The following is a 15,551-nucleotide window of genomic DNA, read 5'->3' on the forward strand; positions in this document are numbered from 1 at the left end:
CCCTCAATTCTTCAGCAAAAAGTATGTATGATTCCAAGTCTCTAGATGAACTATTAGGTACTAATCCCGCAAGGCCAACTGCATTAATTTTGGCATAGGCGTTCTCTGGGATGATAATTTGAGACACACATTTGATTCTTTTAGGTTATTCCTACGGCAGGTGAAGAGCAACTTCTACTGGTTGAACTGGTTCGTTCTATCAGTGTTATGAGGACGGAGACTGTTATCCAAACAGTGAAAGAAGTTTTGAAGCAGCCTCCAGCCATAGCCAAGGACAAGGTATGGAAACTGTAGTGGCTGGTGTTGATTTATTTAATGTCCCTTAGAATGCTGATGATATGGATACTTCGTTCACAAAGCTGAGTGAGGAATTAATGCTGCTGCTCGGTGCAGTGGGAAAAGTTTCACAAAATCTAATAGATGGATGAATTTTGGGAGGGAAGTCATACCTCCTTAGGTCATTACCATGTAGTGAACCACTCCAGAATCCTTTTTAAGGTTTGTGTACAAGCAGTTTTGTGGGGAGAGGCTGCTTGCACAAGGGAACCGGATGTATACCCTAGTGTCAGGTCGATTTTTCAGGTGGGAAAGGGAATTGGGGAAAAGAAGGAATAAAAAAAAGGAAAGAATAACTTTACAGAAAGATGTCTACGTGGGTATTTGTAATATCTGATTAATGAAGTTATATCTTCAGACACTGCACTGACATCATGGCATGGTCAGTTTTGCTCTGGCAAGTGAGGGGGGGGAAAAAAGGTTTCTTCTTTCGGATAACAGAGGTTTTGTATGTCTTTCTAGAAACATCTTTCTCTAGAAGTCTGCATGTTGCAGTTTTTCTATGCTTATACTCAAAGGTAAGACAAGAAGTTAAATTTTTTTTCCGTCATCAAGAAGCAGATGGACAATTTGGATATTTTACATCTTTTTATAATCCCTAGGGTGAGATCCTAGGGATCCGATTGCGCTATTGCCTGTGCAATATAAATCATGCAGGAAGAATGGTTTTGAACTGTAGGTGTTATAAAATAACCCCCCCTTTTTTTTTTATGAATTCCCTAGTTCTGTATCACCTTCCTTCCCCCACCTAAAAATCCTGCAGGAAATGTGTCCCCTGCCCAAGGAACGCTGTTCTTAATTGTGCTGTAACTCCTTGGTACCACTCCAACCTTGGACTGAAGAGCATGATTTTTGAGCACGCTGCTCTTCTGCCTTCCTCCTTTTCTTAATGACTTGATGTAGCCACCCGATAGTAAATGAAAAACCAAAGAACCTGTGTGAGGGGTGATTAACGATACCCGACGGGAGAATTGTGAAGCAGAAGGAAAACGGGGAATACCTGAGGGTGATGATGCTGTTTTCATTGCCGTCACTTCTCTCTCTCTCTTAGGATTCCAGTGACCAGCTTAGTGGACAGCTGGGCAGCGCTACTGCTTCTGCTGAAGGATTCCATCCAGGTGGGTCTTCCAGCTCCAGGACAATTCCTCATACTCGGGTAAGTGCTCTTGATATTTGCAATTTCTAAAGAAGAAAATCGTACTGGAGTGTTAGTGTTTTCAAATCTGTTGCTTATTTTTGAGTGGAGACAAATCCCTATTGCCTGAGTTCTGTGGGGTTTTTTACCAAATTAGTTTCTTCTGTGAAGAATGGTTACTTATATTACATTGTATATTATAATTTGATATAAGCCATGATCTTACCTTACGGATTAGTTGAGCCATTCAGGCTCTTTAAACAGTAGGTTTAAATTTTTCATTTTACTTAGAAAATAACTTCAATGACTAATTCTTAGGTATGTGTAGATTTGCAGCCTACTAGAAAGGCTTCGTTCCCAGGATGAAAGCTGTTTGAGTGTTAGAAATAAGACGTTGAATATGGTTTCTGTATAAAGCTTCAAGGACCATTTTCTTGAATTTCTTGAATTTATCTTCCATAGATAACTTTCTCTAAAGATACTTGTGTATAGTCTGGCCAGACATGTTCTTGATAATTTTGGTCATAACATAATAGTTTAACTTAAACTTGAAAGGATGTTTTCTAGAATATTGATAAGTAGCAGTGACTGAAGGTTTAGTAAATTAAGTATCGTGCATGTAGTTTTTTTCAGATTTGTCCTAGCTTTAAAAATTACTGAATAAAATCCATATCTGCTTCTGTATTTTTTCAGTGTTCTTAATGAGTTTATTATGAAAAACCCAAGCCTGGAGAATAAGAAAGACCAAAGAGATCTCCAGGTAAGAAAATTGTGGTGTGTGTGTCTCTCTTGCAAAACATTGAACAATAAATACATTCAAGAGTCGTATAAATGACAACGATGTACCCAAACGATTTTCTGTAGAAGTATTTTTAAGCAATGTGCTAAACAAATTAAAATATTTATTGCTTTTGAGTGTTTTATTTAGTGTAGCTTCCAAAGGAAATTAGACTTGTGTGCTGTCCCTTTTCTACCACCCCAAGGAGCGATGACCAATTTTAAGCTAAGTTTGATGGAAGGTTTTGGCTGGGATAGAGTTAAATTTCTCTTAAAACCAGTGCATCGGTATCTGTGATAGGATGGGCTCCTAAAAAAAAAACAAAAACAAACAAAAAAAAAACAAACAAAAAAAACCAACAAAAAAAAAACCCCACAAAACCCCAAAACACTTTGGTCAGAAAGATGTACTAAAAGTTTACGGGTTTTTATTCTGTTAACTTCAAACCCTTTCTTGAATGTACTAGAATTATCTGATACATCAGTTCTGGAGTCTGAAATGAATCTTTAGTATCTTAGTGCTATTAACAATCTGTTGGAAAAGATCTCATTTTCTACGGAGTTATTAATCACTGATAACATTGAACGGAAGTGATTTGAAAGCAGTTCCATGCTTAATGAGTTTTATAGTTTGTTTGTTTTTTTCTATAAAAACCCATGTCAGGACAACAAATACAACAATACAATTCTGCATAAAGATCTTGAAATACTTGTGGGGTTTTTTTCTACCAGGATGTAACGCACAAGATAGTGGATGCCATTGGGGCGATTGCTGGTTCTTCCTTGGAACAGACAACGTGGCTAAGACGAAACCTGGAGGTTAAGCCTTCCCCCAAGATCATGGTTGACGGAAACAACTTGGAATCAGATGTTGAAGGTAGTTTCATTTTCGTCTTTGTTTTAAATAAAACATTAATTATCAGGCCAAAACGAGCAGAGAGGACAGCTTGACTATATTTCGTTACATTAAAAATTCTTCAGTATTGTTCAGGCATTACACAGTGTATCTGGTAAAGCCTGTACATCTTAAATATATGCTATTAAAATATGCTTGTGAGCTAAATAATGGCTTAAGAAAACTAACTTTGAATGTGTTTTTTTTTTATTATTATCTTCATTTAGATATGTTGTCTCCAGCAATGGAAACTTCAAACATAACTCCATCAGTTTATAGTGTCCACGCATTGACCTTACTTTCTGAGGTAAATGTCTCCTCAGATGTCATAAATACTGTCTTACGGTAACCTTTTCTATTGTGTAAAGCTTTGGACTAGAAGTTTGGGGAAAGAGGTTTGATGGGAAACTGATGCAAATGGATTCTGGTTCCTGTCACGTAACAATATATAAAGCTCTGTTACTAAAGCAGTTTTAAAGATTTGGTGAGACGGGTGAAACGTAAAGCACGGCCTTTCAGATGCGTAGTGTAGGGAACTTTTTTGGTGGCAAACTTTGTGTGTTGATAGTGGTATGTGTTATTTACTGCTCATAATTGCAGTCAATCTTTGATTATTTTTAATCTTTTTTTTCTTTGTAGCTTATTCTGTAGAATGCTTTGCCCAGGAGTTTATGCTTCTGTGTTTGTTTTAAAAATGATGGGATAGTTATGTTCTGCATTCTGTATAGTACCTGAAATTTGATCGCTTCTAGCATAAATTTGAACATTCAGTGAAGGACATTATTAAAAAAATAAATAAAATGCAAAATAGTAGATAAAAGGCAATTTGGGAGTGCATGATAACATATCTTCCTCTCCGTTTATAGGTTTTGGCTCATCTCTTGGATATGGTTTTCTACAGTGATGAAAAAGAGAGGGTTATTCCTTTGCTTGTTAATATTATGCACTACGTTGTTCCCTACCTCCGTAATCACAGGTATCTTTATAATTTATTGAATTTGTGCAGATCTCTACAGCCAGTTCAAATTCAGTGCATGGCAATTAAGTTGAAACAGACACGATAAGAGTAAGATATCTGTAAAACTTTCTATAAAGCAACAATTGAAAATTGGTTTGTGTTGACTTCTCTTTTTTTAGTGCTCACAATGCATCCAGCTATCGAGCCTGCGTTCAGCTATTAAGCAGTCTTAGTGGGTACCAGTACACAAGGAGAGCGTGGAAAAAGGAAGCCTTTGACCTCTTCATGGATTCCAGTTTCTTCCAGATGGATGCTTCATGTGTTAACCAGTAAGACTTCAAATTTCTGCTTATAGCCATGGCTGTTACAAATTCTACATATACCATTAACACCAGAGGATGCGTAACGTGGACAAAAATTTCCCAACAGATCTCTTTTGAGAGAAATAGAGGGATGTTCTGTGGTTTGGATTACCCCATGAAATGTCAAATTCCTTTACCTGAGGTATATTTGTATGCACAAGTCTATTTTTTTTTCTAATTTCAAGATATATTTTTTTTTAATTTCTATGAGGAAAAAGCGGTTAACATTTTACAGTTTCCGATCAGATTGCACCAAGTAAATGGTACCTATACATCAGAGAGCTTGGATTGGAAGCCTTAGCAAACATGAGCCTGAATTAGTTAAGAGCAGCAAAAGCTCTGTAAATATTCCTGTAAATTCCTGCTTTTTTCTTGCATTTCTGATTTGTGTGCAATGTTCTTCTTCTAGTTGGAGAGCTATTATGGATAATTTGATGACCCATGACAAAACCACATTCAGAGATTTGATGAGTAAGTATTTATTGATGTAGTAGTGACTTTTCTCTAAGGGAAACAGTAAAAAAAGTGAAAAATAAGTATCTTGAAAACATTTATTCAGCCTTTATTCCAATCTGTTTAAATTATTTATGGGGTTTTTTGTGTGTGTTTTCTTCAAATACTTGTTTCTGGAGATCCATAAATAAGATCACTTGGAGTGAGAGCATTTCAGACCGTTCTGGCCTACAGTGAATTTTGGCTATATGGCAAAGTTAATTAAGCAGAGTAATTGTGTGTAGGGGGCTGTTTGGGTGTTTTGGGTTTTTTTCTAAAGTCTGACACCAACTCAGCTTAAAGAAAAATTGATTCTGCACATTCCAAACTTCTGAACATCTATACCTGCCAATTGTTTTAAAAACAAAAATGGCTAAACTGCCTCTCGGAAGTCCCTAAACTAAGGCACAATTGTTTATACTTAGGAGTTTTCTTTCAACGTATGTTTTAAATCACTGTGGTTAAAATACAAATTGCAAAACATACATCTTTGTAATGGCTGCTTTTGAACTACATTAATGCAATGAAAGTAAGAGTTATTTGTGCCTTAAAGCGAAACGGAAGGGAAATCTGAAGTTTGTTTTTCTTTCAGCGCGAGTGGCAGTGGCTCAGAGCAGTTCCCTCAATCTCTTTGCTAACAGAGATGCAGAGCTGGAGCAGCGCGCTATGCTCCTCAAGAGACTGGCTTTTGCAATCTTTAGTAGTGAGATAGACCAATACCAGAAATACCTTCCAGACATACAAGGTAAGTAAAAGTGTATCATTTAATTTAAGATTCAGCTGGACAAGGTTCTGGGCCGCCTTGTCTAGACCATGCTTTTGCCAAGAAAGGTTGGACCAGATGGTCCTTGAGGTCTTTTCCAACCTGGTATTCTATGACTATGAGTGTGCACTCACAGCCCAGAAAGCCAACTGTATCCTGGGCTGCATCTAAAGAAGTGTGGCCAGAAGGTCAAGGGAGGTGATTCTCCCCCTCTGCTCTGCTCTGGTGAGACCCCACCCAGAGTACTGTGTCCAGCTCTGGAGCCCTCGGTGCTGGAAGGACATGGACCTGTTGGAGCTGGTCCAGAGGAGGCCATAGAAATGCTCAGAGGGTTGGAGCACCTCTGCCGTGAGGACAGGCTGAGAGAGTTGGGAGTGTTCAGTCTGGAGAAGACAAGGCTCCAGGGAGACCTTATTGTGGCCTTTCAGTACTGAAAGTGGGCTTATAAGAAAGATGGGGACACACTTTTTAGTAGGGTCTGTTGCGATAAGACAAGGGGTAATGGTTTTAAACTAAAAGAGGATAGATTTAGACTAGATATTAAGGAAGAAATTTTTTACACTGAGGGTGATGAAACACTGGAACAGGTTGCCCAGAGAGGTGGTAGATGCCCCATCCCTGGAAAAGTCCAAGGTCAGGTTGGATGGGGATCTGAGCCACCTGCTCTAGTTGAAGATGTCCCTGCTCATTGCAGGGGATTGGACTAGATGACCTGTAAAGGCCTCTTTCAGGGACCTTTTACGTGATGTGATTGAGAATGGGAGCTGCTTGATTTTATTCAAAGATGATGCAAATAATTATGGCAACTTCTTCTAGATACATTGTCTTTTAGTGCTACCAAAATGGATGCCTTGGTCTCTTTCTCTATATGAAAAGTGGATTGCATCATCTATCTTGTTTCATTTGTTCTAGGATTTATTCTTTGAAGTTTTGTGGTTTTTTTTTCCCTGTAAGTCAGTAGCTGGGTTTACTGTGTTCAAGGCACCAGGAGGTTTTACTGGTCTGAATTGCAATGTGTTGGTTTGACTGAAAGATTTCCCTCCGTTTTGAATACTTAGAGGTGGTTATAGTTAAGTAAGAGCATGTTGTCCCTGTGTAATATCCCATGTACTATGGTGATGCAGCTTTTTAATAATATATATCCTAGTTGTTTGGGCTGCCGTTGTATTGTTTGAAAGAAAACAAAAAAAAGTAAAAATTGAGAGTAAATGAAGGAAGAAGAAAATGCTGGTTGAAATTTCTCTGAACTGAGGAAACCTTCTTGGTTTTTTGTTTCAGAAAGGCTGGTAGAAAGTCTCCGTTTGCCGCAGGTGCCCACCCTTCATTCCCAAGTGTTCCTGTTTTTCAGAGTATTGCTTTTAAGAATGTCTCCACAGCACCTTACCTCGCTTTGGCCTACCATGATCACTGAGCTGGTGAGTTGCAGTTGTTATTCATGATTTGGAAGACTGGTGCAAATTTGAGACACACAGTCATTTCTCAATTTTTTTAAGAAAATCTCTTCTGGATAATGTGCATGTAAATATACAATAGACATAAATTGTAAGCTGACTTATTTTCATGGTCCTGATGTCTGTTTTTTGCAAATATTAGAACATCTGTTGACTTATGCTGTTTAAGCTGTTCAGATGTCTCCTGATCTAAATTTGCATTTACTTTCATTGTGTCCTCCCAGCTCTTACTTCAATTTCTGCCTACGTATGTGGACACTCTCTGCTGTTCCCACTCTTGCCCTGCTCTGTGCTCCCTGTTTCTACTTTCCTGATCATTCAGCCCTCTTCCTCCAGCAATGAGGATGAGAAGCCATGTAATCTATGTTGTATTGGCAGTTGATAGTCATTCAGATCACTTTGTGGCTGAAATTTTGTAATGAGATCACAGAATGGCTTGGGTTAGAAGGGACCTTAAAGATCATCCAGTTCTAACCCTGGGCAGGGACACCTCCCACCAGACCAGGTTGCTCAAAGCCCCATCCAGCCTGGCCTTGAACCCCTCCAGGGATGGGGCAGCCACAGCTTCTCTGGGCAACCTGGGCCAGGGTCTCACCACCCTCACGGGAAAGAATTTCTTCCTGAGATCTCATCTCAATCTCCCCTCTTTCTGTTTAAAATCGTTACCCCTCATCCTGTCTCTACACTCCCAGTTAAAGAGTCCCTTCCCATCTCTCCTGTAGCCCCCTTTAGGGACTGAAAGGGGCTCTAAGGTCTCCCCGGAGCCTTCTCTTCTTCAGGCTGAACACCCCCAACTCTCTCAGCCTGTCCTCATAGGAGAGGTGCTCCAGCCCTCCTATTTGTACAAGGCATGACTTGGGTTTCTTCTTTCTCTTATTTTACACTACATAACAAAACAGGATAAACATCTGTTTTCAGAGCTGCTACCTGTGGAGTCTGCACTGTTGGGTGTTTCACACACAGGTTTCAGCTTTGCCGTGGGAATGGAGGAGAGTGGCTGATGTATCCTGTGGTCCATTTAACCTGGTATCCGAGTAGTTCCTAAGGGGCTGGATAACGCAGATAGCAAATCAGAATCACTGCTGTGATTATTTATTTATTTTTTAATCTGTTGGCTCCTAACCTAGCCCTTAGTTAACCACAGATTTAAACAATAAAAGGAGAAAAGCTATATAAAGTATTTTAAGGATCAAGTGCGTGGTTTTAGCAATAGATGCATTTAATTTTGAGCCTGTCTGTCGTGGTTTAACCCCGGCTGGCAACTAAGCACCACACAGCTGCTGGCTCCTTCCCTGCCCCTCAGTGGGATGCGAGGGAGGAATTGGAAGAGCAAAAAGTGAGAAAACTTGTGGGTTGAGATAAAAATGGTTTAATAAATTTAAAAAAAAAAAAAAAGACGAAAATAAACACCAGGAAAAACATGTGATGCAAAAGACAACAATTACCACCAACCAACCGATGCACGGACAGTCCCTGAGCAATGGCAGCCCCTGCCATCCTCCCCCCGCCCCCAGCCTTAATTGCTAAGCATGTCATAGGGTCTGGGATGTCCCTTTGGTCAGTTCTGGTCAGCTGTCCTAGCTGTGTCCCCTCAAAAGTTCTTGTGCTTCCCCAGCCTACCTGCTGGCAGGGCGGTGTGAGCAGCAGAAAAGGCCTTGATGCTGTGTAAATAGTGTTATCCACACTATTTCCAGCCCAAATCCAAAACATAGCCACACAAGAGCCACTATGAAGAAATTTAGCTCTATGCCATCCAAAACCAGTACACTGTCAATACTATAAATATTTAAGAATCCCATTTTACTCTGTAGGATCTGCTGAGAGCTAGGAGCAGCGTGGCCTCTGACTCCTGTGTTGTCCCTGGCCTTTGGGCAAGTTACTGCAGTGCTGGACAGGACTGTGTCATCTCTGGGAATTCACACCCGAGTTTGCTGCTTTGTGTGATTCTTTATTCTCAGTTCCTTTAGGTCTTGCTGTCTGCTGGGCTCTCTTTGTCAGTAGGGAAGGTGATTAGCCTTTATTGAGCTTTCCTGGCCATAAAAGTCATAGGTTTCATATACAGCCCTTGTGCCACTCAGGCTATATGTAAGGGATAAAAAATTCCAGGGTGCCAGTGTCCAGTCATAGTTCAGTGGGTTATTTCATCATCCAGGAATGGAAATAAAGCTCCAAACGACAGTTCTTCTAAGGCTTATTACTCAAGTTTCCCTACAGCATTTTCCTGAGTCACGGTTCATTAAAAAATGGCATTAAAATGTAACATTTGATCTTCAGGTACAAGTATTTTTACTGATGGAACAGGAGCTCACTGCTGATGAAGACATTTCCAGGTAAACTTATGAACTTCCCACTTGTTTAACTTGCTAGCAGTCTGCTGGCACGCTGATGGGCAGCCGAGTCATTCTTTAGAATAACTTGTCTTGGAAAGATTTGTCAAGCTCACATAAAAAGCACAAGTGAGGAGTAGTTCAGTCTGACTGCACTACCAGGAACATACTGTTCAGAGGAAAAATGATAAAAAAAATAATCCCACTGTCAGATTGCTCATAAACAACTGAGGTAAATTATGCAATACAAGTATGTTCTTGCAGCGTCTTCCTGGCTAAAATGACAGTGCTTCTGCACTTAAATAGGCATGGTATGACTTTATAGCTTATCAGATGTATATTTGGAATAAGATTGATGCACTTTTTTTGTTGCTTATATAAAAATGTGGTTTCTTCTAGTGCTAGACGGAAAGAGGAGGCAGATAATTTTTCTTGTTTCATTGTCCATTTCTATCCCATCTACCTTCTGCACAATGTGTTCCAATTTCAGTCAGTGCCGGCAGTATGGGCAGATGGCTCAAAAAAACCAGGGGGAGTTATTTGTTTGAGTCTTGTTCTTCACTTTTTTTTTTTTTCTAGATTCTCTTTGTTCTTTTGAAGAATTTTTCCCTAAAATAAAGTAATATCAACATAACTGGCAATTTTAAACTTTCTCTGAATTTAGATGTCTGATGAGAATGAGATACTCATCAGTGTAACATGTTTATTAGATATTAATGTTTTATCATATATATCTCTAAACATACAGAATTCCACCCTTAGCACAGGCTTGCAATGTTCTGGTTTAATTTATGGATTCAGGATTAAGTTATGTGTTTGAAGGCAGTAAGTAAGATGATGTTCCCATAACAGCAGAAGGCTGTTAATGACTCATCTGCCTGCTATAATTTATTTCAGAACTTCTGGTCCATCTGTTGCTGGTCTGGAGACGACATACACGGGTGGCAATGGTTTCTCCACGTCCTACAACAGCCAGAGGTGGTTGAACCTCTACTTGTCCGCTTGCAAATTTCTGGACTTGGCCCTAGCTTTACCGTCTGAAAACCTCCCTCAGTTTCAGATGTGAGTAGAAGATGCTGTCATTGAAGTTTTGAAGGTTTAACCGTGCTTCTTGGTAAAATTCTAGTGTATAAAAGTCCTTGTTTTCCTATTTCCTTGCCTTTCCTGGTCTTCACCCAGGGCAGCCCACAGTTCATTCCCTCCCAGTGTCAGAGTGGCCCCCGGAGTAAATGATGCTACACACAAAATGAGTTCAAGCTGTTTGATTTAGCCTGTGGCAAGAGATTCTCCGCACTTGTGAGATAATCAGTGATAGTGATTTATTCGAGTATGTCATTTTTAAAGTATTTAGCTGCGGTAATGTCTAAGAACCCAAAATACACCCACATCTCGGTGACTAATGCCTGAGACCGGAGGACTCTCCGTCGTCTCGGTGTGACTCGCTGAAATTGCTTCTGCCTGACCTGACTGTGAGATGTTGCAACAGACCCGCTTGTGAAGGGAACTCCAGGGGGTTTTCTCAGTCGGTAGCGTTCCTGTGTGCAAACTGCCTCCTCGGCCCCTGTGCCAGCCTCTTCTGTTGGGAAAAAAATGAATGCAAAAATGACATTCGCTGAAGACCCTGGAAACGGGAGGCCACCAAGGACAAAAGAAACGTGTCTCATTTCTTCCTTTACACTGCTCATGTGAGAGCTGCTGCCCTGGCCAGCTCTGTGCATGTTTGGTCATCTCAAATTATCCTCTTATTTAAAAGATGCTGGTGTGGGCTAGAGGGTGAAAGGACTTGCACGCACTGTGTCAGTTTGTGTAGGATTTCTAAATCTAAAGCTAATATTCAAGGGTCATTGATTTATTTTATTTTCTGGGGATTTGGCTCATAATTTGGTTCTCCAAGCTGTCCTAATGCCCATTATTAGCCAGCCTAATGTTATTTAGGTCATTACTGTGCATTTCTGGAATGACAGTAGTCAACGCTGAATCACACTGTCTTTTATGGCACTCTCATGGAGGCTTGGCTTGAAGTTTTTAAGGACAGAAACTTTGATTTCCTTTATAGTTTATAATGCAAGTAGCCAGTCTCTGCAGTGCAGCAAGGTTGGAGGGGAGGAGCGGTCCACTTGGTCTCGTTAGCCTATGAATATGTGAAATAAATGAGTTTCTCTTACCAACATGGTATACGGAGAATATTTTGTGTGTTACAGTAAGCAGCAAAGTGTTTTAAGTAACTTCCCTATTTTATAATTCAGAATCGCTTTCGGTTCCCTTGCACACCATGAAGGTGTGAACACTGCTGTTGTTTTTCAGCTTCTCTGCCTTATCTTACTCTTGGCATCCATAAATACTTCAAGAAACTCTAAATGAGAAAGAAAATACTACATTCTCAGCCACGTTACCTCCTGCTTTCCAGAATGCACCTTTCCTTTTCTTTCTTGTCAGATACTGCTGGTTTTTTCAGTGGGTTGGGTTTTTTTTCCTCCTCTTTCTTAAATACCAAGTCAGATCTCCTCATCCGACTCCTATTCCTTGATCTAGCAGAAGAGCCTGCTCATTCTGTAAGGATAACGTCTGCTTGTGTTATCTCATGACAGGTATCGTTGGGCTTTTATTCCAGAAGCATCAGATGATTCGGGCTTGGAAGTACGAAGGCAGGGCACACATCAGAGGGAATTCAAACCCTATGTGGTGCGTCTAGCAAAACTGCTGCGAAAAAAGGCAAAGGTATCTTATTTTCTTCCCATTTTGCTTGTCACTGATAATTTTCATGTACAGTAACTTACAGCACTGGTTTTGTTTTGGATATTGGGGTGGTTTTTTTAACAATGAAGAATGGAAAGGAGTCTAGCCGGTGTGGGAGATTCCCACTGGAGTAATCTCAACTCGGTATCAGGCAAAAACCATAAAATAAAACACCAAAAAAAAAAAAAAAAAGAAAATAAACAAACCAACCAAAAAAAAGCCCTCAAACCTGTGATGGTCAAAAAAAGACTATGGTCGGTGAGTTTAGAGTTTTCCATTAAAAGTATTACTGAGTAAAAAGTAAAATAAGCTTCAGTGTCTAATCTATTTTAACATAAAATTGCTTTCAGGTAGCCAGTCATATATGTGGATACCAGTATAACTAACTGCATTTTGAAGCAGAAAAGCATTTTTTGTTAATAATGATGACATTTAAATAGTTGGAAAACTGTTGCATTCCTAAAAATGACAGAATCCAGAGTTTTGAGGCAGCAGAGCCCAGGAGGGCTGGGTTTCTTCCCTGAAGCAGTTGTGATGACTGGAAGAAAGCAGAAAGAAACAGTTCTGGGGAAATCTTGGCTGCAGTTTGTGGAGTGGGAGCGTAATTAGGACTGTCATTATTTTGGTGCCTGAGGTATATTAACAGCTGAGTTTGGGTGGGGTGGAGGTCTGATCCGCTAATGAAACTGGTGGAAACTGGCCAAGCCCTGTCCCAGGGAGCTGCCTTCTGCTGCCACAAAGTAAGGAAGTTGCTGTCGGGTACTTTTGCTGCCCCTGCTGTGAGGACAGAGGCACCTCACTGGGAAGGGTTACTGGTGGGCCAGGGAAAGAGGGAAGGAAGCTCGAAGATGTGTGGGAGAAAGGTTTGAAGCTTCATTCTTGGGCTTCCTTCCCACTGTCAGGGCTGTAACACTGGCTGCTTGCTGTAGCTACTACATTTACAATCTCTAATGAGTGTTTTTACCGGCTAAAGAAACTACTGCTGACATACAAGTGGCTGCATAAAATTTAGGGATAAGTTGGTTGCAGGCAGATCTGAGCTATTTGAGCAAGGCTCACACCTCTAGGGGATAAAAGAAGTAGCTGAAGCACACCTGCATTCTTCATTTTACTGGTTTTGAACCGTGAAGATGAGACTAAATTTCTCTTCTCACCTGTATAAAGGAATAATCAGTTTTGAGTGACTGCTAATCAGGCAGAGCCTCTCTCCCTGATGTTCCGTGTAGCGCTACACCTGTTAGAAAGCTGTCACGCTCCAAATAATCTCTCCACGTGAATTATAAACAATATGAGATGCATAAAATATACACGCTGGTAAGTACCGTATGTCGAGATAGATGCCTGAAGTCAGGACTGCCACAGGATGCTTCAAGAATATAGAAAACCTGCTGGGATTTCTGGAACCCCCTCAGTCCCAGCAGCAGTTCCACACTGGGAAGCATAGCGAGGGGTGTGATGGCGAGATAAACGCCAGGTAATGAATACAGACTTCCAGGCCATTTCCTCTCTGCGCAGGGGAGAATTCTGTTGCGTGTAGCTGCGGGTTTTTCTTAGCAAATAATGGTTTCTGAGCAAAATGTTCCAGGGGATCTTAATTTTCCTTCAGATTGATGTAGAATGGTGTTGCTCAGGCTCTGTTGTGTGAAGGAAATGTGCTTCAAAACTTCCTTTGGCACTACTGGCCATAAAGAGAAGACCAAGCGGGCAGTGCCTCGGTCACATTTGCTCCAGAGTCTGCCCTTCCTGGACCACGGACTCTTCGGGGCGGGTGATTTTATTTTTTAGCTGAAGCACAGCATCCAACCCAGCAACCGCACGGCCTTCACGGCAAAGTATTCCTTTGATATATGAAATGCAGTCTGAAAGTTCTCCTCTTTCCTTCCACAGGACAAACAGGAGGACTTTAAGGCGGTGGTTTTGGAGGGAATGGAGATGGCCAAGCATCAGGTGAGGGTGGCCTTTGATGCTTGAGTTGTGAAACAAGCTCGCCATAATAATACCATCACCTCGAGGCCCTGGGCGGTGTTGAGCTCTCAGTAAGAGCTGAGAGACGTCAGTCTTGTGAGAGGACAAAGCTGAGAGATTTTTTTTGAAGCGAAAGAATCGTGAGGGCCCTTATTTTTATAGATAACGTAAAAATGTATTTGCTAACTTTTTGTAATCTATTTCATGTAGGCAACCAACTTTAAAAACTTACTTTTACGTTGGTTTCCTGCACAAAACAAATTACAAAAAATCAGTGTTAGTTCTAAGAAGAATTATGATCACAATAATTATAAAATTAAATAATAAAATAATTATTGCCAAATGGCAGGTGCGAAACACACAATCCCTAATTGGTCTCGGTCAAATTAACTGCTGTTTTAAAGTACCTGAGGAGTTAGCGGTGTTTGCAGCAGATGCTGCCATGAGGAAATGGCTTGGAGGGGCTGTATCTCATTGCCCAGGAGGAGGAGGAGGAGGAGCGTTTGCTCCCCGTCGGGTCGGCTGCTGGGGGTAAGGCTGGCCCTTGCTGGAGCTGGAGGGGCCCAAGCTCACCCCGGGTAACGCTGAGCACGGCAGAGACCCAGGACTGAAAAGCCTCTCTTCTGTGATTCCAGAGTGAGGTTTATTTTAAAGGAGAAATTTTAAAAGCTAGTAGTTTCATTAAAAGCAGGAGGCATCAACAACTCTGCCTTTTCTTGAGACTTGTAGAGCTACAATGGTAATCTGTGACAGGGAGCCAAACCAGCAGGTTAAAATACTAAATACACTCATATTTAACTTAAACCTAATTGGCTTTTGTGTAATGGATGTCACGCAGGCTCCTGAACTGCAAGACAGTTCACAGGATCACAGAATGATATGGGGTTGGAAGGGACCTCTGGAGATCATCTAGTCCAACCCCCCTGCCACAGCAGGGTCACCCAGAGCAGGTCCCACAGGAACGTGTCCAAGCGGATTTGGAATGTCTCCAGAGATGGAGACTCCACCACCTCTCTGGGCAGCCTCTCCCAGGGCTCTGCCACCCTCACAGGAAAGAAGTTCTTCCTCATGTTTAGGTGGAACTTCCTCTGTTCAAGTTTGTGCCCGTTCCCTCTTGTCCTGTCACTGGGCACCACTGAAAAAAGACTGGCCCCATCCTCCTGACACCCACCCTTTAAGTATTTATAGGTGTTGATCAGATCCCCCCTCAGTCTTCTCTTCTCCAGACTAAAAAGACCCAAGTCCCTCAGCCTTTCCTCACAAGAGAGATGCTCCAGGCCCCTCATCATCTTTGTAGCCCTCTGCTGTACCCCCTCCAGCAGTTCCCTGTCCAGTTGCTTCATTTAAAGGGCCA

General features: G+C 41.2%; 1 protein-coding gene across 5 annotated transcripts in view; it reads left to right on the forward strand.

Annotated features, from left to right (window-relative positions):
- DOP1A (DOP1 leucine zipper like protein A) overlaps window positions 1-15,551 on the forward strand; it is a 51,091-nt gene that overhangs the window by 33,776 nt on the left and 1,764 nt on the right. For 3 of the 5 annotated variants that reach the window (XM_074150998.1, XM_074151001.1, XM_074151000.1), the window contains 14 exons: window positions 145-279; window positions 799-854; window positions 1,388-1,492; window positions 2,165-2,231; window positions 2,981-3,125; window positions 3,371-3,450; window positions 4,010-4,119; window positions 4,281-4,430; window positions 4,873-4,934; window positions 5,548-5,700; window positions 6,997-7,133; window positions 9,444-9,499; window positions 10,394-10,558; window positions 12,085-12,214. In XM_074150998.1, the coding sequence (XP_074007099.1) occupies window positions 145-279; window positions 799-854; window positions 1,388-1,492; window positions 2,165-2,231; window positions 2,981-3,125; window positions 3,371-3,450; window positions 4,010-4,119; window positions 4,281-4,430; window positions 4,873-4,934; window positions 5,548-5,700; window positions 6,997-7,133; window positions 9,444-9,499; window positions 10,394-10,558; window positions 12,085-12,214 (1,551 nt within the window). Of the gene's footprint in view, window positions 1-144; window positions 280-798; window positions 855-1,387; window positions 1,493-2,164; window positions 2,232-2,980; window positions 3,126-3,370; window positions 3,451-4,009; window positions 4,120-4,280; window positions 4,431-4,872; window positions 4,935-5,547; window positions 5,701-6,996; window positions 7,134-9,443; window positions 9,500-10,393; window positions 10,559-12,084; window positions 12,215-14,119; window positions 14,180-15,551 lie in introns of all 5 variants that reach the window. The other 2 variants (XM_074150997.1, XM_074151002.1) reach the window with 2 other exon arrangements.

The sequence above is a fragment of the Numenius arquata genome, chromosome 7 (genome assembly GCF_964106895.1).
Source record: "Numenius arquata chromosome 7, bNumArq3.hap1.1, whole genome shotgun sequence".
NCBI classification, from domain to species: domain Eukaryota; kingdom Metazoa; phylum Chordata; class Aves; order Charadriiformes; family Scolopacidae; genus Numenius; species Numenius arquata.